Source organism: Galendromus occidentalis, unplaced genomic scaffold, assembly GCF_000255335.2.
Source record: "Galendromus occidentalis unplaced genomic scaffold, Mocc_1.1 scf7180000075579, whole genome shotgun sequence".
NCBI lineage: Eukaryota > Metazoa > Arthropoda > Arachnida > Mesostigmata > Phytoseiidae > Galendromus > Galendromus occidentalis.
In genome coordinates, this window is record NW_003803569.1 from 407888 (window position 1) to 431631 (window position 23744).

The 23744-nt window shown below is 50.8% G+C and overlaps 2 protein-coding genes across 2 annotated transcripts; both read left to right on the top strand.

Moving 5' to 3' along the window:
• The first annotated feature begins 222 nt into the window (after positions 1-222).
• LOC100898386 (sodium/potassium-transporting ATPase subunit beta-2) lies at positions 223-14766 on the top strand. Its single transcript, XM_029111507.1, has 5 exons — positions 223-316; positions 9003-9205; positions 10202-10407; positions 10520-10676; positions 13634-14766. Exons 1-5 carry the CDS (start codon positions 223-225, stop codon positions 13871-13873), a joined length of 900 nt encoding a protein of 299 aa, XP_028967340.1. The 3' UTR covers positions 13874-14766.
• A 6786-nt stretch (positions 14767-21552) lies between these two features.
• Positions 21553-23516, top strand: LOC100898527 (folylpolyglutamate synthase, mitochondrial-like). Its single transcript, XM_003737586.2, has one exon. It carries the CDS (start codon positions 21655-21657, stop codon positions 23293-23295), a length of 1641 nt encoding a protein of 546 aa, XP_003737634.2. The 5' UTR covers positions 21553-21654; the 3' UTR covers positions 23296-23516.
• The last annotated feature ends 228 nt before the right edge of the window (positions 23517-23744 follow it).

Sequence of the window (23744 nt, forward strand, 5' to 3'; positions counted from 1 at the left end):
CCTGAGTGCGAAGAGTTTCGTGGCTCGTTGCTGAAAGGAGCTTGGCCTGCCGCGGTTGGCTGTGAGGCGGTTTTTGCTTGCTCGTCGTCAAACGTTTGTCTTTTCTGCTGGTTGGTGCAGTCGGTCGGTTGGGTTCTACGCTCGCTCAGCAAGCAGAGCAGCAACAACAACAGCAGAAGCACCAGAAGAACAAGTGGACTGACTGCTGAGCACACTCTAGCTATGGCCAGCAAGGACAACGAAAGCGGAGGACTTCTCCGATTCCTCTACAACCCGGATACTGGTGAAGTGTTCGGCAGAACCGGAACGTCGTGGTGTAAGTACAGTTCTCCGTACATACTAGAATACGGCGGGAGCTCCCGCGCTAGGACTATCTCATTTTCGCCGCTCCTAAGCGTTTCTCGCAATTATCCCCGCGCTCGTTCGAGCCGTGGCGAGTCGACGGCTCATCGAGTATGTTCGGTCGCTTCCGAAACCCGAACGGAACGCGCGTACCGAATGTTTTGCCTGGCGGGCGGTCGTGTCGGGGCGCTCCCTGTAGTCCACGGTCACTTTAAGGGCATTTTGTCACTTTGGAGTCTGGAGCCCAGCCCGTCTGTTCCGATGACCTCAATGACCTTTGTGCAAATGTCGGCAAGCTTTAGCAGCGGGAATTTCTCTTGAATTCCGCGGGAAAAGCCCGATATCTGCACTCGACCCCTCGGTCAGCATGGGGAGGGGGATCGCTGCTATAGTAACATTGAGGTCACCCGCATTGAAAGTCGCCGGAACTTGCGCCTGATCGAGCCCCAGTTGCTTCAATATACGCTGCATCGTGACGTTTGACTTTCGGGATGAATGCGTGGATTGGCATCACGAACATTTCGAGTTTTTTTCGAGCGATCGCTCGAGCGGTCCCCACCGTGTGTGTGACCGTTACAAGCTCCAGAGGCTTCCGCTAGCGTTTTGATGCTGAGACCTCCATTTCTCAGCGGTCATCGACGCGTGGAGGAAGAATCGCCGACTAAGCGAGATCCTGCCGGAGGAACGGGGAAAAGGATTCCGCGCGGCGCTCCGTAGAGGCAATACAAACGGTGGATTTATTGATTGAATATCACTTGTCCGTGGCTGTGAGTGCGCGCATAAATCAGTATGTAGGCTGAGTTTTCTGCTCATGATCCAGCGTTGGGCTCGAACTCGTTGCATGCAATGCATTGACAAGGAAAACCCGGCAAGGTCGATGGGGTGGCAAGCACTCTCGAAGTGCTGCCCATGTCAGCGGAGACGCGGTCCGAACCCGGGAAGTTGACAACCGATTCGGGGACCTAGTCTGGCATAGAAAAGATATTGTCGAGAGCGGGGACGCAGGTCCGGAGAAAATGCAAACGGAAGAAATTATGGAAGTGCAAGCTGCGGATAGACTCCGCGTGTCTCGTTTGCGAAGATCGCATGGTCTGCCCCCGCCTTCGATATGGACACTCGGATCCCGAAACACGCTTGACGCTCGTCGACGAGGGAATGAATCGTGTGGACCCCACGGTTGCCAAGGCTACGAAAACCTTCACGTTCCTAACTACGACGCCAACGACAACAAAAACAATCGCGCTGTCAAATCGCTGAGCGGTTTTAATTGCGTTTCCGGTCCGAGAAAGTTCCCGCATTCGAGGTACTGCGGAGAGATCCCGATCCGATCCCGTGATCTGATGACCAGAAGCGACCAGTGATATTTTAATTAGTGAGGTCAACATCAAGGTGGCTCAATGAGGTGCTGAACGCGCTTATTGCGGCGCTGTCTTATTCATACCAGGGAACGAGGAATGTCTAAATCACGAGTCCCGCTCATCGCCCCCGAAGAATACCAGTGCTGTCATTCCCATGCCCGGAGGGGTCACGTTTACCGGAGTCGTCACTAACTTCTGAGTCGAGTCTCGCGCGAGCTCCGAGAAAACTCGTAAATTTTGTCTGAGTTCGGAACTTTTTTCGCGAGCAAGGCAGCTTTGCTTTTCATACGAGCACCGAATAATCCAATTCTCGGAGCTTCTCGCATCGGAAGAAAAACAGGGGAGAAGCCCCTTCGCGAAGATCGCGACGGAAGGTTACCGTAGGGACATCTGGGTTCCCTTGGATCGATTCACTTGTGCACTCCGCCTTTATCGGAGGCTGTCAACAATTACGCCAAGCGCTCGGACCTCCTGTGGTCCCATACGGCAATCACATGTCTTCCTCGATCCACTACTCCAGATCCGATACCACACGTTTGTCTGTGATAGCCTATTTTGAAGATGAAGAGGCCGCGGCTCCAGCGAGAATGAAGGCGATTTTCACGCCGGCCCGACAGGTCGGGTAGTTCCGTGGAGAGGTTCCGCTTCGCAAGCTTCGTCTGACCGATAATAATCGAACAAGGTTCATGTAGTTGGATCAGACCGGAGGATCACCTGCAGCACCCGGCTCGCAAGATATTTGCGCTCTCGTTTCCAATCGTCATTGTACCGAACTTCATGTTGCCAACGGTTCCGCCGACGGTCACATCGGAGTTCTGATCCCCCCTCTGCGAGCCGTGATAAATTACTTCTCAGAGAACTAGACCCGAGTCCGATCCGGACCCATAGTCTGTCAGGACAGAAAATCGGAACCGCGACACGAAAATGATACGGTCGAGGGCCGGAGAGGAAGGAGTTAGAGGACGAGATGCCTGCGAGCCGCTGGCTCGTGCAAAAGGATTCTGTTGAACTCTTATAGGGCTTTGATGATTGCCTTGTACGGGAGACTAAGCATCTGATTGCATGCCCTCGCAAATTCTTTTCTCGATTTTCTGACCCGATGGATCTTCCGAATTGAAGCCCTCTAAGTTCGTCCGAGCGTAATTTCCGCGTTCTGGGCTCCACCAAAAAGAGAGCCTTTTCATGTACGAAGCCAGGGAGCGAAATAACCGCGAAGGATCAAGACCGAGCTCAACGAAATTCTCATGGGTTGAAATCCCGTACGGTTCGGGAGGATGAGCACGACAAGGACCCTTCGCGGGAAAACCCATAGCGGCGTTCATGCGGCGAAGTTCTCAGAAGGGAGCTAGAAAATTGGAGCTTGGGCAGTCGGAGGAACGTCGTGGGCGCAAAGCTCGAGACGCGTGGAACCTGAATCACGTTGACGGCTATCAAATTGACCCGAGGAGCACGGAGTGCTTTGGAATCATTCGACATTACAACCGTGGACGTTCTTTTCCCTCAAGCTCCTGTTCTTTCCCATCTGGTCGGAAACGTGCGATCCAGTCATAGATCGCCAACGCTCGATGTTTGGCATTACTCGTGATATCGGACTGGAATCACGCGGTCTATCGAGTGAAACAAAAACATTTCAGAAAAAAAATTGAATCCGGGAAAACAAACATTCAAGATTTCATTATGCCTTGACGAGACTACCGACTTTCTGATCGATTCGTGGTAATGAATCGGTTGGCCTCCGCTGATGTGTATTACGGTATCTCCGAATTGAATCGCCTCGGTCGAGGTCGCCGATGTGTTCGTCGGTCAGTTTTTCGTTGCTCGCTCCGGTCATTCGTCGTTGACGGTGAACCTAGGAATGTCTCGTGCGCTGGCGATAAGCTATCGCTGTCACTGCGACTGCTGCCGGTTCCATGCTCGCCGTCCTCCACGGATATCATCAACTCGATCCATCGAAACGAGTGAGCCGGCAGGCACCGAATGATGACGGTTAACATTTCGGCGTGTCATACTTGACAGTAAGATGTTGGGTCAGCTCAACGTCGGTCGTCGTCAACACCGGCATCCTGAATCTCGATGGGATTTTTTTCCTCACCCCGGCTCGGTGTGGCTCTCCTCTCTCCAGAAAGGGATTCGAAGCAGCCGTCAGTTTCGTTGGTTATTATGCAGATTGTATAATCTGTTTAATGAAAGTCCAAGACAACATAATTTATCCATCTGTCACCTCGGCGAATATATTCTGAACGCGTCTCACAGAAGCAGCTAAGAAGCTACTTTGCGAATACGAGAAGAGAACTCGAAAGAGTTTGGTGACTAGCCGTCCAGGGCTTTCCACCTCATGTCAGATCTCTACGTCAGCATACTTTTCGAGGCACTGAACACGGGAGGAGAAAAAAGCATTTCATCGCTCCCGCCGTCCTTGAAACTCTCATCAGGAGGTGGTGGAGGTGCCGCAGCTCCGTCGTCTGATTCACCGGGATCTATTTGAGGAGAGTCGCGAAATTCCCGAGCGGAAGGAAAATAAGATTCTGGTCTCGTATGCAGCTTCCCGTAGCTCGGGACGCTTCCTACATACAGCCGGATGATTTCTTTTGACTCTCAGACTAAGAAAATCTGAAGATGAACGCCTTGGAATGCGAGATGGCGGCTCGGCCGAAAGGTTGATTGCCGAGCCGACGACTGCAAGTGACCGAAGCACCGAGAGCCGACTTGGCGCTCTCGACGCGAGCATTGCCAACCTTTTCTGATGCAGGACGCCGCCGGCCGAGTCGCTTGCTTGTTTGGGTGTATAGTTGCTTGACTAGCGCGGCGGCGGCGATCTCAGTGGTGGTGGTGTCGGCTGCCTGCCTGCAAGCCTGCCCGCCCGCTAGCCCGCTCGGTCGCTCCGTTGGTCGTTGGGTATCGTCGGTAGCCACTATTGGTAGCCTGCTCGATTGGTCCAATCAAGACCAAGCCATCGAGCTCTTCCTGTCTTTGGCTTACAGTATGACGACTGGCTCCGACGTCAGTCAAACGTTGTTCGCCTTGATGTCTCCAATCTTTCAATCCGTTCATCGAGGAAGGTGGCAACCGTGGAACCTCGCATACAGTAGCTCACCGGCCGGCCGCCCTGCAGACGGGCGGGCTGGACATTCGCTCGCGCAGTCACTTACTCAGCCACTCACTCGGACGGTCCCCGAAACACCTTGCTGCTCCGAGTCCGTCGCTGGGCCGACAAACGCGAGCGAATCAGCCAGAACAAAGTGTTTCGTTCACATAAGAAGAATATTAATATCAATGGCAACGATCGACGATGTTCTCGACATAATGAGCGCCAGCGACGGTGGCATATCGTTGCTGCTCCCGCTACGATTTCGTCGGGGCGGAAGCTCGCGATGACTCCATATCCAATAAGTTTTCCATGCTTCATTCAGCGACGAATGTCTCTATGCACTGTCGGTAGATATCCGTCGACGGCATCCGGAGCTTGCTCAGCTGTCGGACAGTAGGCTCTTCGTGCCGAGAACGAGTCCAATGGAGTGCGCGATCAATTCTTCGACGGCTACAGTCGACTAGCCTGTCCGATCGTCCGTCCGTTCGTCGCAGTTTAGATACCGCTCCGATTCGGACCTTGAGCCCCGATCGCGGAATGCATATATTCTCTCGCAGGCTGGAAGTGAAAAGGGGAAGATGAAGGGTTTTAATTCTATTTTTGTCATGAGCGCATACCAACGCAAACCGGTGACCGAGCATGGTCCGGATGGAACTTGGAATCAAAGTCCGTAACGGAATGGAATAATCGTGTTCGGGGCTCTTTGCTGTGGCGGCCGATCAAGCGGGCCGGAGCACAAGGATATACTCGACGGTGATTGCGCGCGGTCATGCATCTTCCGATCGTGAGAGGCTGACCGGTCTCCCCAGTCCTCCTTTCGGTGCGCGCTTTCAGGAGGCGTTAGCGGTCTTCCGTCGAGGTATTGTCACTCGCTCGAAGTAAGTATCTCACCCATTCTGAACAACATAGCCAGTGAGTGAGTGAGCGATGAAGTGAGTAACCAAACAAACTCTCGACTGCTCGTACGGGCTGGTTATATGTACAGGCTCACTTGAGTCCTACAGATCGCCCTATCACAAACGCCGCCGCCAGCGTCGCGACCAATGCTTGCCGAGGTGTGATGACGGCAAGGAAAACAAACGCCCTCGCGCTCTCCTCAGACTCCGAGACCTTTGTGAGAACCCGCGTCAGACAGGAGAAAAACTCAATAAGGTCATCGAGATTTCACGAAAGTTTCGGAATCTGCTCGCGATTCCAAATGTCACGAGCTCCCGATCCTGAGAGCCTAGAATAGCGGTTCGATGACTCGAGCGGATTTTGAGTACATGTTTGTTCCTCTGACATTCCCTCTTGAGATTAGATGCCGCATCGTGGCTCGCTTCAGATATCCCCGGCTCGTGTGGCCGATGAACGGTCACACGCTCGGCGCTTCTCCTTGCCCAGAAGCTTGAAGTGCTCCAGCTTACTCGTGGCGGTCGTAGCTCTCAAGATGTATCGTGTTGACTTTTGCGCGCCGGCTACAATGTTTATATCCAACGGCACCGACAGCGGTGCCGTAGTTTGAATCCCGAGCGTTTGTGTTCTTGTTGTTGCTGCTGTTGATGCCACCGCGTCAAGCCAGTATTTTCCGAGAGCTCTCTGGCTGCAACAAGCCTCCGAATGCCGAGAACTTTGTGTGTTCAGGCCGCAGTCCGATGACGGTGCTCGGTTGGCTCATTCGTTTCGCGTACCTTTTACCGGAGACCACGAACTGCCTGTCTGCCGAGCGAACGAGCCGGCTGCCGGCAGGCATAGAGAGTGAAAGAGTGTGCGAGAGAGAGACAGATAGAGAGTGAGATATAGAAAGCTCATCGCGTGGCCTTCCAATGGCCGGCCCGGACACCGAGCTAGGCCGCGAGCTGAAAGTCGAGTAGTGGCCTACCGCCGCCGCACAGCAGCCAGCTAGAAGTAGCCACCCGGCTATTTGGAACGGCGTCACCGTCGTCGTCGATTGAGCCGAACTTTAGGCTTAGCTCTCTGCGAGCGGCGGCTTCCAATGCTTATGGAGGTAATAATAAAAATAGCTGTCGGGTGTCTATGATGCAACTGGCGTCCACTCGCAAAGCGACTAGGTGGCTGGCACACCGTCTGGCCAGCGAGCCGGCTGGCCGGCTGGAGGTTGATCGTCGTCGCTGCCATGCTTGAGAGTTTCGGTCAGGTCTCTCTGAGCCGATTTGCTCCTCTTCCTCTCGTTTTGATTCGAATCGACGTCGTTACTGTCGTCATCTAAGCTGGTGCGCGCTCAAATACGAGGCGATGAAGGAGTCGATACAAGTCTACAATCTGGAAGTCGGGCCGGAAATTCGAGGTGGAGCGGCCGCACCTGGGGAGGCAGACCCACGCACACAGCTCGCGAAGAATTCTGAGGGGATTTGCGCGCTCTGCGGCGGGAGGCTCGATACGGCGTGTAATGCCGATAATGACGTCGAGAATATTTCGGAAAACGGGGGCGTGCATGATTTGGCTTCCCGCAAAGGTTGATGATGTGCTGCGAGCAGGGGCGCGCCGGCCGTGCGAATGACTGGAGGCTCCGTAGCCTAGCCTGCCATAGCGGCGGCCACGGAGGTAAGCGGCCTACTGTCGAATGTACGACGCTGGCTGTGGCGACTCGGAGTCCATATCTGTGTGTATGTGGTTGGTGTGTCGTGGTGAGGGGTAAAAATGCTATGACAACCGAAACGGGCAGGGAGGCTCTCGGTCGATGAATGTATTTTCGAATGAGCCGACCACAGTCAACGTTCAGCGTCATCAGAGGAACTATGAGCGCTGCTATTACGGGCGCGAGGGCAGAGTCTTGAGCGAGAGTCAGACTCGCGCACCATCGGACTTGTTCGCATGGCGCATACGTATCTCGGCGTGACACAGCTAGTGCTTCATACAATATATTATTCGCCTTTTATCAGAACTCTATTTTGAGCGGGTCGTGAAGGTTGACGGCTGAACGCATGCGCAGAACTCGGCGATCTTGATCGAGCGCGAAGCACACGACTATAGCATCAATCCGTCGGGTCCGAATTTTCCGTTCGCTTCCGGAACTTTTCTTGTCCGAAAGCGTCTGAGAAGTCGGAGTCCAGGGATCTGTGTGTCATCGTGGCTTCGACGGTGACCGGATAAGATGCCAGAAGACGAGCGCTTGCTCTCCTCGAATGACGGTCAGCCAGTCAGTTGGGGATCGAGAGACAATGATGCGAATCAGCCCGGTCTTCTTCAGGTCAGGATTGACCTTGTGGCGGGCGCGCGCCACTATCGAGGAGATGAATATGTTGGACGCAAAACTAATTAACGGCGGAATCCATATCGGTCACGTGATTCCGTGAGGACGGGCCACACCCTGCAGGGCATTCATTGTCCAGGGGCCATCGAACGTCGACGACCGACTCGGACTGTCTGGCTCCATCGATATACTTAGAATTTATTTGTTTGCGCCTCGACGGACCCTTCGTACATTTTGACGAGAATCCTGAACTCGCTTGGCCGTTCTGCGAGGATGATCCGGAGTGCGTCTCATCGTCTCTGAGAGCAATGTGTACCGTCTTGAATCCGGAGGCATACTCTCCTTTGTCAGCATTGAACTCTGAACTGCAAAATATCGAATCTCAAATTAGAGGAGCCACTTCTGATCCAAGACCGAATCCAACGGGCCCTGCGAGGCAGGAGCTTCTAATAAGCCCGGGTTACTCTCTCATGTTTCGAGAACGTATCGGATGCAGGAGTAGAGATATCGATGAGGAAAACAATCGACGATTCTTGATGCTGATCGTTCATCCCGGAAAACTCGACCGCGTGATTATCTATCCCCTTTATGTTGTTCCTCGTTCTCGCGTCGTAATATCGGCATCGCTGTCGATCGAAAGAATTCGAAGGCGTCCGTTGTCGAATGCCGTGGACTTCTTCTGGAGCCGATTCTGGATTCTGCCGAGTTCAACTCGACACGGTGAATCCAATGAGCACTTAATAGAGCCTCGCTAATGGCACTCAGAACGGGTTATCCCGGCAGAGACATATCGAGTGAAATAACAGATAGACGATGTTCGTCAATCGTGTCCGCTGCAAGTACTCAACTATAATGGCCTGGAATACCCGGATCTGGTGCCTATGCTTGAATCATGTGACGAGTCGTTTGCGCCATCGGAAGGGCTCAACAGAATCTGTCGATAAAGCAGACGGACCAACAGAATAAATTGTACGGGAGTGTACGGCCATCGAATAACTCGATCTTTTCTCTCTATTTCCAGTTAAGATCACGGTTTTCTATATTGTTTTCTTCGCGTGTCTGGCAGCTTTTTGGACCGTGTTGTTGGTCATATTCTACCAGACACTCGACGCTTTTCAACCCAAATGGACCCTGGATGCTAGTCTCATCGGCTCGGTACCGGGATTAGGATTCAGGCCACGTCCTCCGATGTCCAACATTGACTCGACGCTCATCTACTTCAAGGTATGTCGGGGCATCTGTGGTCATCAACAGTTTTTTTTTACGCTCTATCCATCCAGGACAGGGAGTGCTCTACAAGTGCTCAACGGGTCAGCTTCCGCTCCCCCCCTCGATTCGGGCACCTAATGCCGGGGAACTTCATCCTCTATGAGGTCACGATAAAATAAATCGGATAAATCGAGCAGGGCTATGGATTGCAGTCGGGACAAGAGGTTTTGTGAACCTTTGGATCCCTGTGCTCGCCTCCTATTATTATTCTACTTTCCCATCTGACATCCATACTGCGTGTGGAAGTGGAAGTGTATTCAGTAGAAGAGTGTCTACGAATTCGGCCCGCATAGAGAGAAAGGGTCACGAGTTAAAATAGCTGCGACCGTCAGAGGCCAGGATAGCAGCAGCGACGGACCGTAGGATGAGAAGAGGTAGGCAAGTCGACCCACTTGCTTCAAGGCTGGATATCGAACCTCTCGAAAATCGTACCCGCACTGTGTCCTTCCAAAGGGTCGTGACGCATTTGTTCGGTCCGTGACGATCTATCGAGACTGAGTTCAACTGCCCGTAGCCAAAACGGATCCTTCTGCAGCCTGCGCTGCCGCTCTGACGGTCGCTGCCAGCCACAGCTATCCCTACTCCTGAGCGAGTATAGCTGCTCGGAAGCCAAGTCAGGCCAATAATCGCTGGCTCCATACGCTGAGATGTATCTACATGATTCCCCGGTGCAGACTAGCCGAGAGCCTGTCCGTAGCTGTAGAACCATTCACAACTCGTCACACGCAAACATCGTATCAACCGTCCCGAGACCTTGGAGGGGGAAAGAACTTGTTTAGCAATAGAAGGAAACTCCAACCCGATTCGCTTGTGCCCGGGCCGCCACGGGCGACAGGAGCGATGGGAACGTCTGCCGCATCTCGCGTTTTGTTTAAATCAAGTACTAGGCATACGCGTAGCATGGAGTCGATTAGATCCGGGGCGTCGCTAACGAATTTCTTCTATCCGCAGGCCAGCGGAGCGAGTTCTGAATCCTACAAAGTTTGGGTTGACGATCTTCAGAAATTTATCGCGAGTTATCGTGAAGTCGGACGCAACGGCGAAAACTTAGTTACCTGCTCCTCAGGAATGCCCGCACCTCCGGGCAAAACTTGCATATATAATATCGACCTCTTGTACAAGACTAACTCCAACTGCTCTAGCCAGGAAGAGTTCGGGTAATTATCTAGGAGCCTTCCTTCTCTTTAACGAGCTGTATCGGTGAATGGCGAGCGCAGACGTGCTTGTTGCTCAGAGGACGATGACCGACCATGTGGGACTCTTTTCCAGATACAAGTATGGCACCCCCTGTGTGGCTCTAAAAATCAACAAAATCTACGGATGGAAACCGACCCCCTACCAGAACAACAACTTCCCTCCAAACTTCCCCGATAATCTGAAAAGCAATTACGATGGCAACCGCGTCTACCTCTCTTGCGAGGGTGAGGTGAGTGTCTTCCTACCCATCCATCATAGGACTCCTTCTCGTCCGCGAGAATGTGCTCATAGGGATTCGCCGAAGGAACGTCGGATCTCGCCTTCGAGTGACTGAACGGAGTTAGTGGCTCGCCTACATGTGCGCCTCTCGGCCTCCGGATCGGTCTACTGACCAACCGACCGATCGAGAGAATGGCCGCTTGCTGGCTGGTAAGCTTGCCAGTCAAGCGGCAAGGGTACATGACGATCACAGATTCTATCGAGTTTCCGTTCAGCCGTTGTGAGTTGATGGAATTTCTGCTTGCTTCCCCTTTCTTCGGCAGGAACGGATGGCAAAGCTTTCCATTCATCCTGCGGTCGGCCGCAAGACGTTTTTCTTGTCTCGCTGTAATGTACGCGGCGGTGGAGTAGTCGACGTCCGTCGTCGTCGTCGACATCGTCTTTGATCCTCAGCTATTATCTGGCCGACCGGAGCGAACTGCTCCGTCGTTCTGCCAAAACTCAGTGAACTGTAGATCCTCCAAGCTATTCCTACCCAAACCTCTAGCCATGCGAGAACTTGCAAACTTGCAATGCATGAATCGTTGTGTGAGCGTTACCTCCTGGCGGTTCCGGAGATGCTCCTGCGAGAGATGTAGCTGCGATATCCACTGTTGGCCTGAGAGTTCTTCCTTGGAGAATCCAGAAATTCGATTTTTCTCCGTTGGATTTCCTCTCTCCAGAATAGAAGACCGATCGGAAAATTATGATAAAATCTCTCAAGGCTCCCTCCCTCTCGCGGGATTCGCTCCAGACGGTTCTGTTTTCGGATTAAAAGATGGAAACATAGGAAAATTATCATTTTCAACCGAGGAAACAACCTCATCAGCAAGGTTGCGGTGTATGTGTTGGAGTGTCCAGCTTTCGACTCCAGCCTTTCGACAATACTTCGACTGTACAAGTCAGATCGTCTGATGAGACTCTCGTTTGTTATGTTTCCGTCCCGTCGCCTTGGATATGAACGAGGCTTCCCCTCGCGCGTCCCGTCTCCCGACACCACCTCTCTTGTGTCGTGGTTCTGTGACGTTTTCTGGTCCTCTGCTGTCGCTGCTTCGGCTCGCCGGTGGTGGTCGACGATCGGGTACTGCTGCTGGCTCGAGTTTTCGTTGACTCGCTGCGGCAGCCCAGTCTTCTGTAGATGAACAGGAAAGCATTTCGGCTGCGGTGGTGGTGGCGGTCAATGTCCGTTCTCTCTCCGCTTCACATGGTTTCTCTCCTTTCCTCCTTTTCCTTGTCCTCGTGGCTCGCTGTAGACTGACACTCGTAGCGAAACCTGCTTCGGTTCTCTCTTCTGGACGACGAGATCCGGAGGCCGAACCTTCGTCTTCAGCTGAGCCCAGCGAATGTATCTTTCTGTAGAGAATCCACCGTCGAACCACCGATGACGGTGCGTCCGACTCTCTCCCCGTCAACACATGACTCGAGCGTCGCTCACAGGTTTTGGCAGCGTACTTTCGCCCCGCAGGTGGTGTCAGTAAACTTTTTCGCTCAAGAAAAATACAGTCCCATCGATCGAGCGTCGTTCGGAGCGCCACCTAAGGTAGGGCGGACTGAGCGCGGTTCTCCGAAGAGGGCCTGTGAGGACTTGCCAAGAATCTGTGGGATCGCTTGTCTACCCCTCCTGAGAATGAATACGATATGCTCCGGAAACGGAGATCCCACAGCTGGCGCCAAGAAATCTTGCGAATTCGTGACATTGGCCTCCTCTTGCTGATAACGCTTCGTGGAAGTTTGCCTGATGCCTCCAAACTGAGGAAACTTTCTCTATGAAATGGGAAGCGGTCAGTCGGTGACCTTCTGTGACTCAAAAATTGACGATCGTCCCATGCGTTCGATAAATATCGACGGAGGCGCGGCTTTGGCGCTCCACGAAGGGCTCCAAGCGATACAAAGCTGCCTTGTGAGATACTCTCGGGTGCTTGAAGAGACAGCTCGTGCATCTGAAGTTCCGCGAAGTTTGACCCCTGGAGTCGAGATTCTCGATGAAGCTCCGGCCGAATTCTCCCTTGGAGAGCGAGAATTCGACGCAAACGGCAGAACTAGTTCCATCGATGCCCTGGAAGCTCCCGTCGACTGAAGGAGCTCACATCCGATCTGCTTCCCTTCTGGTGTCTGCACGTGATGAAAGTACGAGCGTGTGTTTGACAGAGTCGTCGATGAATGAGCGTGGTGCGTGAATGAGTCCAGCTGATGCCGTTCCAGCTGCGGGCTTTACGCTTCTTTGTCTCAGATTTTTATCTTGCTTGCACCGGCCACTCAGCCGCTACCGGCGGCGCGGCGCTGCAACAAATACTGCGGTAGCCGTTTGCTGAACCTCTCGAGCAGTCAACAACACTTTACGATATGAGCGACATCCGCCTTTTGTTTGACAAAAGTGTGTGTGTCGTTCTGGATCAACTAGAGCTGGAAAAGACACGATCTTTGGGATATCTGTGATGATTGCGACGTCGGCGTCGATGGCGGCGACATCAACGAGTGCTTTGAAGTTGGCGACTTGTTGGATTTGTAGAACCAGACGACCGGGAAAACGGACTTGGCGCGCAACTCTTGTCAACTCGGCGGCCCATGAGCTCCTCCGTGGTCTCACCGCAAAGTGGGGGAGCGAATGTACGGCCGGGGATTTTGAAACATTGCCTGATAAGCTATAAATGAATGCATTTTCCCTCAATACCGGTTCTCAAGCCGGTATGACTTTTTCCCACGAAAAGTGTTTCGTCCCATTCCACGACGCTGTCTCGATCCCGGCAGAAGTCGGGCTGTCCCAGAGCGGCCTGTCGTCGAGTCGGTGCTAGTACGGCAGCTGGCACCGTGTAGCTCATATCGAGTTATCCATTACAGCATTGTCGAGCCACTCGGCAGAAATCAATTCTCGGTCTCTGAACAGGGATTGCTAGACATTAACGAATTGAATTTTCTCGATTATTGCAGAACGCTGCTGACCAAGAAAACATGGGACCTGTCCAGTTCCATCCGAATCCATACGTGGACGACTTCTACTTCCCATTCACGAACGTGCCTGGCCACATGCAGCCATTCGTGTTCGCCCAGTTCCTCAGACCGGAACGAGGCGTCCTTATCAATATCGAGTGTAAGGCATGGGCTGCCAACATTTTCCACGACCGACAAGAGAGGATCGGCTCCGTGCACTTCGAGTTGATGATCGACTAGACGCCCCCAGCTCTGTGGCGGGCAGACGGGAGGTAGGACAGGACAAGGCGGAAGACGACGCAAGCAGCAGCAACAACAACAAAAATAAGGGGCAACATCACCACCACCACCAGCTAGATCAGCCTGCACCTCGGCCGCCCTGCCTCCGAGCCTCGCCTCAACGGACGGACGTACTGAAAAATGCGGGCCGCCATTTTAGCTACAACAACATCAACAACAACAACAACAACAACAACAACAACATCATCATCAACTACAACAACAACAGTAACTACAACAAGTAGCAGCAGCAGCAGCAACTAATATACAGCAACTACAACAAGACCTACAACCCCAATTTACTACATCGTCAACCGCAGCAACAACATCTTCGCCAACCTCCACCAACTCAACAGCAGCGATCCCATAACACCATTCGTCGATTCACTCTGCTCCGGCTAAACCCCCTCATCGGAGGCGCTGTCTCTCTCAATGCCATCTTCATCGGAAGCTCGCTCACTCACTCAGTCTCGTCGTATATGTATCAAACTACTCACAACCTGTTCCCGTCTCTCGAGTTTCGACTATACTTCTCAATCGACGGGACACATTCAGGAAAGTGGGTTCCTCAAGTCGGATGCATAACGATGGATCTATCACGGGTCGAATATTCGAACGAACAACGAGATCCAAACTCACCAGGATACACCGTCACGTCAGCGTTGGCAAGAGCACCAGATATCGTTTTCCACTCGGTTCAACGGGGGGGTTGAGCCGCTCCCCGCGGAGATGCCGAGTCACCACTGCCTAGTTACGCCACAACAGCGCGAGCGCTTTGGTCAGACTGCCGACCGGCGCTAGACACACTCCAGAGGCTGTAGCGGCTTCACTAAGCGAGAGAGATGAGCAACGAGAGACCTCAGGCCTGACGCCACGGGGAACTAGCCAACCTGCCGGGTGTAGAGTCGCTTACAGGATTGATTGGTGGTAGGTTTGTCGATCGGTCGGTTGGTTGATCATTGGTTAGTTTTCCAAGTCCATCCATCTAATTTCGCTTCTCTCATCCACTCATCCATTTATCCGTTCATTCGTTCGTTCAAACACCAAAGCCTTAATTCATCCAATCCTTCTCTCAGTCATTCGCTCACTCGCGCGTCAACTGTCCTCGTGTCCAACCTTATGCTCGATTATGAGTCATGAGTACCCCCATGTGTCCCAGTGCTCATTCATTCCTTCTCTGTTCGATGGTTCACCTCTCCCGCCCCCATCCTGGAGTTTGCTGCGGGGAAATTGCGCGAATGCGACACTACTTCAAACTCCCAAAGTGGATGCTTTTGACAAAAACAACAAGAATAACTCGATTCGTTGGGCGGTCGCAAGGTGTGTGAGTGATGGTCGAGTGGTTGAGTGACTGTCTGATCGATTCACTGATGGATGGATGAATCGTTTGAATGAGCGTGTGATCGCTTGAGTGGATGAATGGTTGAAGAGCTGAATGACTGAACGAGTGAGTGAGTGTGCTAGTGATTTACTGAGTGACTGTCTAGTTGATCGATCATCGGATTGATTGGTTGTTTAAAGATTGATGGATTGATTGATCGACTGTTGGAGCGTCTGATTACCCGTTTGTTCGCTGATTGGATTGGACTTCTTGGGAGTAACACTCGGATGCTAGGAGCCGGAATGACAGCGTCTGAGCACGCAGAAGATCACAGAAAGGATGATGATCGCTGGATGAAGAGTCGTGAGAGTGGATTTGAGTTTGAGAAGACGCAGAAGTTAGAGCCGCCCTCAGCGGGATCGTGCGTCCGGTACTGCTACCACAACTACTTCTGCAACCGTTGAAGTGACGTCTATAGATAAGAATATTATTCGATTATTATAATCATTATTATAATTCAATATTATAATCATCGAGCTTATTATTATTTTTATTAAAATTATTATTATAATTATCAAAATTATTATCATTTTTATGAAAATTATTATTATTATAATAATTATTATTATTATCCAGTGGTTGAAATGAACGGGTTCATTGGTGGGTGGTTGACTGACGAGAAGTACCGTTGCGGAGAGCGCTTCTGATCTAATCATTCTTTTATCATCATCAATATTATCATAATAATCACTGTCAGGTGATCATTATGATTCTGGAAACTTGTCAGGGAGATGCGCATGAGCCGGAGCTGCGTTCATCTACCCGGAAGAAATGATTGACGTTTGGCGTAGATACCGACAAAAAAATAAAACAGCGCTCACACCGAGAACACGAGCGATCATTCAGTCGATACCACTGTTTGTTTGAGACGTTCGACGACAACTGAATGCGTCGATGATCGAGAGGAGTGTGTCGTTCTACAGCGTTGAGAGTTTCTCGGTTTCGGGTGTTCATGAGTCAGAACAGAGTACGAAATGAACGTTACCATCGATGTTCGAGACATTCTCGACTCAGATATTTTCTTGTTGTTGATCGCACGCTCATGGGTACACCCTCATTCCGGCGTGAGTGCATCGCCTCGGGGTCGATCTATATCTCTTATGCGATCTGACATCAGATCAAGCACCGCGCGGGATCTGGAACATCGTTTCCGCGTGGTGGACCCGTTCGACCCCCATTGATTTCCGGCTGCAACTCCAAGTAGACCGAGTGGTCCTCCGTTGCAGAGCTCATTGAAATTTGGCAAGGGATCTTCTTGGTTCAATGCCAAAAATAAAGCCGACCGAGGACGGTGGCAAGGACGATCTGAGGGTGGTATCGCTCTTTCCCGAAATGCACACAAGCACAGATTACCAACATGAGAATTTCCATCCGAATCGATGTCAGTGGAGTTTTGATCACAACGAGACTTTCAAAGTCGAGTGCATCGAAAAAGTATATCAACACCACAGCGGATGAGATCGTATTCGTTTATTACTGTACGAGAACCGTCGATTCTGTCATTTGACATTATTAAGGACGTAATTATTATTGTCATTGGATCACCTTATTGCTATGATTCTTACGATGATGTTATGGCCGATTATAATTATGATTATTATTCTTATTGTCATCGCTCATTGATTCGAGACATCGACGAGGACACCAACTTCTGCCGTCTTGACTGCCGGGGGCTACATCTCTGTCTCTCTCTGTCCCCTTGGGCTGTTTGAAGGCTTGTCAGGAATTTTTGCTATTCCGAATAATGACAACTCGGTTTTCGAGGAATTGCGTGAGTTGCATCAATGAAAATGAAAACCTACAAAATCAAGTCCAAAACAAAAGTAAGAAATCAAAGAAATTGCAGCAAGTCCTCCAGTTGAAGTCATACCGAAAATATTCACAAGTCTACAAAGAATACAAACGTTTTCCAAACCTACAAACACACAGCGAAGAGAAATATAGTAGTGACCACTTGGGAAGAGACAAGAAGTGCGAAAGTAAAGAGACAAAGAACGAGAGATTGTTCTGCTATATCTATAAGAGCATACAGAAATTTCACAATTACGTAAACTTCAAATTGATATTAACAAAGAAAAGATGTCGATGATTGCTATAACGGGAGCGACAAAAATTATTTCGGGGATGATGATGATAAAGTTAAAAATAATCATCTACTCAGTATAGCGTTGTCACGACCTTAAAATGTGTATGTCGTAGCTGGCTCCAACAAAAGATGTTTTGAGTTTGAGAAATATTATTATTATTATTATTATCATATTATTATATTAATTTAAGAAACATAGAGAAACCCGGTGAGGAGAGACTGAAAACGAATTCCCATTCAGGACAGTCGACAACTAGTTTTGAACGACGAACAGTAAAGATCGAAATAAAATTAGCTTACAATTCAGTCTCAAGATTATTCGTATCGATTGCGCTTCACGGGCATAGGTTTCATTCTGCTCGATCAGTAGTCTAGCTGCAACGTCCCTTTTTGCCACATGAGTTGTGTATTGTGTATCGAGCATGGTATGCTGACAGTCCTCGAAATGGTTTCTGTCGCCCCAGAGTCTCTATCTCGTTTTCCCGCCAGAGTCGATTCGGGGTTCTGTGGCGGGGGTCTCGTTCACTTCAGATAGAAGCAATAAGACGTGAATATAAATGTGAGCAATGATGGTTGGACATTAGACTGGCGGGTGCTTTGCCGAGGCTCCTGACTTAGAGATAAGCAGATCGTTGGGAATACTAATCAGAATGATCCTATGGAGAGCCTGAGAGTTTATTCCCCCTCCGTCAATCATGCCTCACGCCCTCACCTCTCGTCGAATTCATCACTCGGATTGCCATTTCCTGAAATCATTAACCCAGCTAGCATAGTTCTCATTCTTCAGTGCCCCAACCATCCATCGATCGGAGACCGCAGAGATCTCTGCTCTTTACTTCAGTAATAATACTTTTGCGCGGAGGGTAGTTTTCACGCGAATATGCCGCTAGTTATAGGCATAACTGAGTTGAATGATATTTTTTCAGATCAGCTTCACACGACCGACTTCCGGTCCGCTATTCGCGGAGGATATCGTCATCGAGTCCTAGGAGGTGATCCAAACTTCGAGAAGACAACGCTTGCGAGAAGAGACTGCTATTGTCAGTTGTCACAGTGATATATGAGAATATGAGGGAATGGGGATGACGGGTAAAATTCGAACGAGTGCACGAAAACGAGAAAAGCAACTCAATTTCTTCCACGGTGATGTTCACGTTGTGGGGACAAAAGGAGCCCCGTCCTTGAAGCTCTCCGGAGAGATCAGAGACGGAGCTCACTCACCGAAAGATGCGAGGGAAGATGAATCTGAGAGAGCTCGAGACCAGTCTGCGAACGCCGTATGTCCGAAGCAATGCGTAGGAATCACTCTTATTCTATATATTATTATTATGACTCTCAATGTCGATCAGGGAGTACGATCACGCTGATCCCTATAGTCTCTGTAGATTTGACTGCCGTCTCATTCGAGCCGGGGGTCGGATGTCAGAGGGTTGTCGTTTTGTACTCGAGGCGGATCCCTCACAATCAGCGACTCGAAGTAGTGTGACTGTGGAACAAGTTCCTCTTCGATAAACTCCGTGGGACGCAGTCGCGGCGATTATCGCAAACACCTTCAACGATTCAAACCGGAGGCGGTAGAACTACTCATTGGCGTCAAATGTACGCGCGGATCAAGTATACCCCATTCTTAATCAAGATTTATCAATTTGTACGTTCAGACATCCGGGCATCGTTCGGATCCAAGTCGCCGCTCTCCGAAGAAGGGAGAAGAAGAGGTCTAGGCTTAATTAATCTATATCGCATCCCTAATAGGGGAAGGCTGCCTTCCGTCAGCGCACCGAGGACTTCAGCGATCGCATCTTCCCTGCGCCTGCAGCTGCAGCAGCACTGCTCAATGGAATGAGGACTTAAATTCTCGAAATCACAGCAAGTTTCCCACGAGTCTACGCTGCCATCGATTCTTTCCGGATTTTGATACGAACATACTTTCATTGGGATGGATGGGACTCAATGGATCGAACTGAGTGTTGCGTACATGCTACTAAGATCGCAAGGTTTTCCCGCTAGATTGCAAGCACTTGATCCGAATCAGAGGTTTGTCTTCCGTTGACGTCGATATAGCATCGTCTCGCGCCGGGTAGAGATCACGCCACATCGAAACCGCCCTATTCGCGTCTTTTTTTCCTTGATGTCGATCGCGCCCCGACGGCATATCCTTACACTACTAGGAGACATCCTCGTTGCTTCTGCCTCAACGTATGCTATCGCCTTCGGGCATCAGGAAATTGCTCCCTCCAAAGCCCCGTTTTGTTCTCGCAAAATCTGTCTGATGAGTTTCGCGGGCGAGGAAATACAAGTCTGGCCTCTGCCCCGAGTCAAGTGCGATTGAAGATGGAGATCCCCGGATTTTTCATTGCTCTCGGGGAGCCTGATTCGGGAACTTGATATTGGGTGTGTTCATGAGTAGCAATTCCACAGGTGGAACCCTTGCTTACCGGGAGAGTCGCCTAAAATAATATTATATGATAATTGCGAATGCATAAGGCCTGCCAGATACCCTCATCGTTGAACTGCCCACCCGAAGAGCGAATCCCGATCAGGATTGAAATCAAACTCAATCCTGGCAGAGTCTGAGTACGGAAGCTTTCCTGGACTCCGGGAAAATATCGGGAGAATATTTTTCTCCATCAACCGATTTTCTGCCGAGAATATTTCGAAGACCTCTATCCTCATGGGCGCTCGGATCTCCACAAAGAGTCTGCGTAATCGTCACGGCTACCCTGTCCCTACACCCGTGGATGTCATAAGTCGTTATGTCCACTTCGCGTGCGTGTACATGAGTACCAGGCTGGTGGGTGAAACACACTACCGTTGCTGCCTCGTCTAGCTAGCGGATTGTCTGGCTTTTTCATCTTTTCGTAGAGTTGGATTAGATACAGGTTGATTTTTTGTTTCGTTCTTCAATCACTCGTGCGAAGACGATTGTAGAGCTGCCATGGAATCGAGTCGAGAAGGCGTTCGTGCTCTACCGATACGCGATTTTCTCGAGAAATTATGGTCGTTGATTCAAGTGGAGGCTTCTCCACCAGGCCGCCAAGCGACCCGAGTGCATATGACTGCTGAATTGTGACAAATTGTTGTAAAAAAAGTTTTCGCTTCTCAAACCGAATCTAACTGTGTTTTCAGGACTCAAATCACAGATTTGTGCAGATAGCAGAGAGATATAAGACAAAAATTCGCTTTCGGCCGTCGGGGCGCGCTTTCTACTGCTACTTAGATTCTATACGATTTATGACAGACGGGTTCAATGAAAAGATAGAGGACAATTTTCTAGAAATTATCGAGGAAACGAAGGTTTGCTGTCATGTAAAGTAGATGAAGAAAGAGCGAAAGAAGGATTAAAGTCTTCGAATGTTAAGACCAAGCTACTGAGTCTTCTCTTCCCTTTATCTCCGGTGAAAAAGAAAATATTAAAAAAAGGCGGGTCCGATGGGATGAGTCTTGTGTCTCAGAATCGCTCACGCGTGCTCTCATGGTGATCCACGACGCCGACGATCTGAATTTCCATGAAGACTCAAGCGGTCTCCCAAGCTTTTCGGATGCCGTCCCCGCTGAGAGACTCCCGTACGACATCAATCAATGTGAGGTTACGTCGAGATTCCACAGTCATCCATGACCGTGGCGGTTGGCCCGTTCCGCGCTTCATCATTTGAACACAGCACTCGGCTCGCGTACCCAGGGGTCACCTTGCCGAAGCTATGATTTCGAGCTCCACTCCTTATCTGCTCAGACTGCTCAGGGTGCTGTGGCAGTCAGCGAGGTATTCCATGTTTCGCCATGCTTCAGAAGATTGAATGCTATGAATTTCTCCTGGAGCTTGTTTGAGCTCTCTGAGCGCAGGGTGGCGCCTCTCCGCTTCAACCGTCTGCAATGTTTACCATCAGAAGAGGCGACACGACCGTGCAGTAGTTGCAAGAGACCGGTCCCAAAGGTGGAAAACTCGACTTTTCTCGCGTCGATTGAGCTTCAGTGCGACCGCGGTCGCCGCGATCTGCATGGGACTCCCTCCACTATATTGGACTCATCCGATGAGTTTACTCGTTCATGATTCTATATCCTCCGCGGAAGGCCCCCGTTTCCGATCCCTTGATCAGCTGACCGCGCGGATCGCACCGGCTCCCGCGCGGTGCTCATATGGCTACTCAGTGTTTTTGTCTGCCAGATATAGATAGAGGCCGTCAGTCAGACAATAGAGTGATGTCGATATGCCCTAGCCATTCGGTGAGCTGCTATCTCGAAGCACGCGCAGGAGAGTGATGCACCTCTCAAAGTCCAATGGCTCTTTCCCCTAACGCTGTCTGCGGGAGCTGCGCCATGCCTTTGATGCAAGGCCATCATAATTCACTTCGTTTTGTCAGGATGCTTCAGCGTCGACTGGAAAGTAGTGGCCTTCGGACGACGCCCGTGGTTGTGTCCTCGCGGGGTTACGAAGAAGCCGTTTCCCAGCTCAACAAGCTTCAAAGTAATGTACAAGCGATCGAGGAGTCGGTCAAGTTGCGACAGACGACGGCTCCCCTGACATACACAAAGTGCTCGAACTATCTCCATGCTCTCGGCATCGAGCAAAAGCAGCTCACTGCTATGCGAGTCGTGCACGTGAGCGGCACGAAAGGCAAAGGCTCGACATGTGCATACACGGAATCCATTCTGCGCTCGTACGGCTATAAGACAGGCTTCTACTCGTCGCCTCATCTGGTCGCAGTTCGGGAACGGATACGAATCAACGGAAAACCGATCAGCAAGGCTATATTCGCCAAACACTTCTGGCACACCTTCGACATCCTGACGGACTTCGAGCAGCGTTCCGGTGAGAAGGTTCCGATGTACTTCGCTTTTCTCACCATGATGGCTTTCCGAGTATTCATGCACGAGAAAGTTCATGTCGCGGTCGTAGAGGTGGGGATCGGCGGCGAATATGATTGGACGAATGTTGTTGACCAACCCAGCGTGGTCGGGATCACCTCTCTCGGTTTGGATCACACCAGGTTGTTGGGTGACACGATTGAGCAGATCGCATGGCACAAAGGGGGTATCATGAAATTTCTCGTGCCCGCTTTCACGGTGACACAGCCGGCTTCGGCCATGGAAGTTCTGCAGAAAAAAGCAATCGAGCGCCGTTGCCACCTATACTGCGTGCCATCCCTCCACCTCTACGACACGAAGGAAACTTTCGTCAAATTGGGTATTCCCGGAAAAGTACAGATGGAGAACGCTTCGTTGGCAATTCAGCTCGCTCACTTCTGGATTAAGAAGAACGACCCCCTTCGCTTCCCGCACGTCGAATGGGGAGTCACGCCCAGAGAGGATGTGTGGAACTTCTCCTACGCCGAGACCGACCGAACTCTAGCCCGACCATTCGCACTTCCAAAGGCCACCATGGAAGGGTTAACTCAGTGTCGGTGGCCGGGACGATGTCAGCTGCTAGTGCAGGGGAATACGTCGTACTTCCTCGATGGTGCGCACACACTAGAGTCCATGGAAGAATGTGCGCGATGGTTCGTAAAATGTCACAAAACTGCATCGAAACGTTACAAAATACTCGTGTTCCATTGTACAGGGGATCGCAACAATCAGACCCTGCTGAGTCACCTCGGGGGTAGCGAATTCGACTGTGCAATATTCACGCCAACACGCACTCACATCGAGAGTTCGATCTCAAGTGATAATTCGAACTTTACTGTGAATATCGAAAAGGAACGAATGAAGTGTCTCGACGATGAGCAAGTTTTCCTAAAACTTGTGAGGGAGCGTCCCGTGCAAACTAATGTTGTTTCGTGCGTTGCTGAAGCTGTTCATCTGATCAGGATGATCTCCAAAGAGAAGCTCGAAAAGAGTATCAAAGTATCAGCTCTAGTAACCGGCAGCCTTCACCTTGTCGGTAACACGCTGTCGATAATCGACCCCGATTCGGAATGATACCAAAAACGATCGGTATCTCAATGCCGGAGGGAAGCAGGGAATATCGATCCTTCACTCTGCATTCGGGTCAGAGGAAACTTTCGGAGCTACCGAATTTTTGTGAGCGATGCCAAGGACTTATCCAGTACGTTTCGAGTTCGGTCTCGAGAAGCTTGTAGTATTTCAGATAACATCGACCGATGTTTTGTATATGACACCTCGATTATGGAATAAATGTTATGAATGAATGTTGCGATTGATGCAGTGTCTGAGATCCTAAGTACGATTCCCCCGTGATTCGTGCAACGGACCCAGAGGCAACGATCGGTACTGGACTAAAGGAGCATGACGAGACCTTGCAAACCTATAGAGTGTAATCCAGACTTTCCTGGAGCTCTCCGTGAATCCAAACATAAGCCTCTTAGGGAAGACGTAAGCACTTCCCGTCCGTGTGCGCAGTACTTTTT

Coding starts and splice junctions, on each gene's coding strand:
- LOC100898386 (XM_029111507.1), top strand. CDS start 223: ATGGCCAGCAAGGACAACGAAAGCGGAGGACTTCTCCGATTCCTCTAC. Junction 9,206..10,201: donor CGACGCTCATCTACTTCAAG/GTATGTCGGGGC, acceptor TTCTATCCGCAG/GCCAGCGGAGCGAGTTCTGA. Junction 10,677..13,633: donor ACCTCTCTTGCGAGGGTGAG/GTGAGTGTCTTC, acceptor CGATTATTGCAG/AACGCTGCTGACCAAGAAAA.
- LOC100898527 (XM_003737586.2), top strand. CDS start 21,655: ATGGCTCTTTCCCCTAACGCTGTCTGCGGGAGCTGCGCCATGCCTTTG.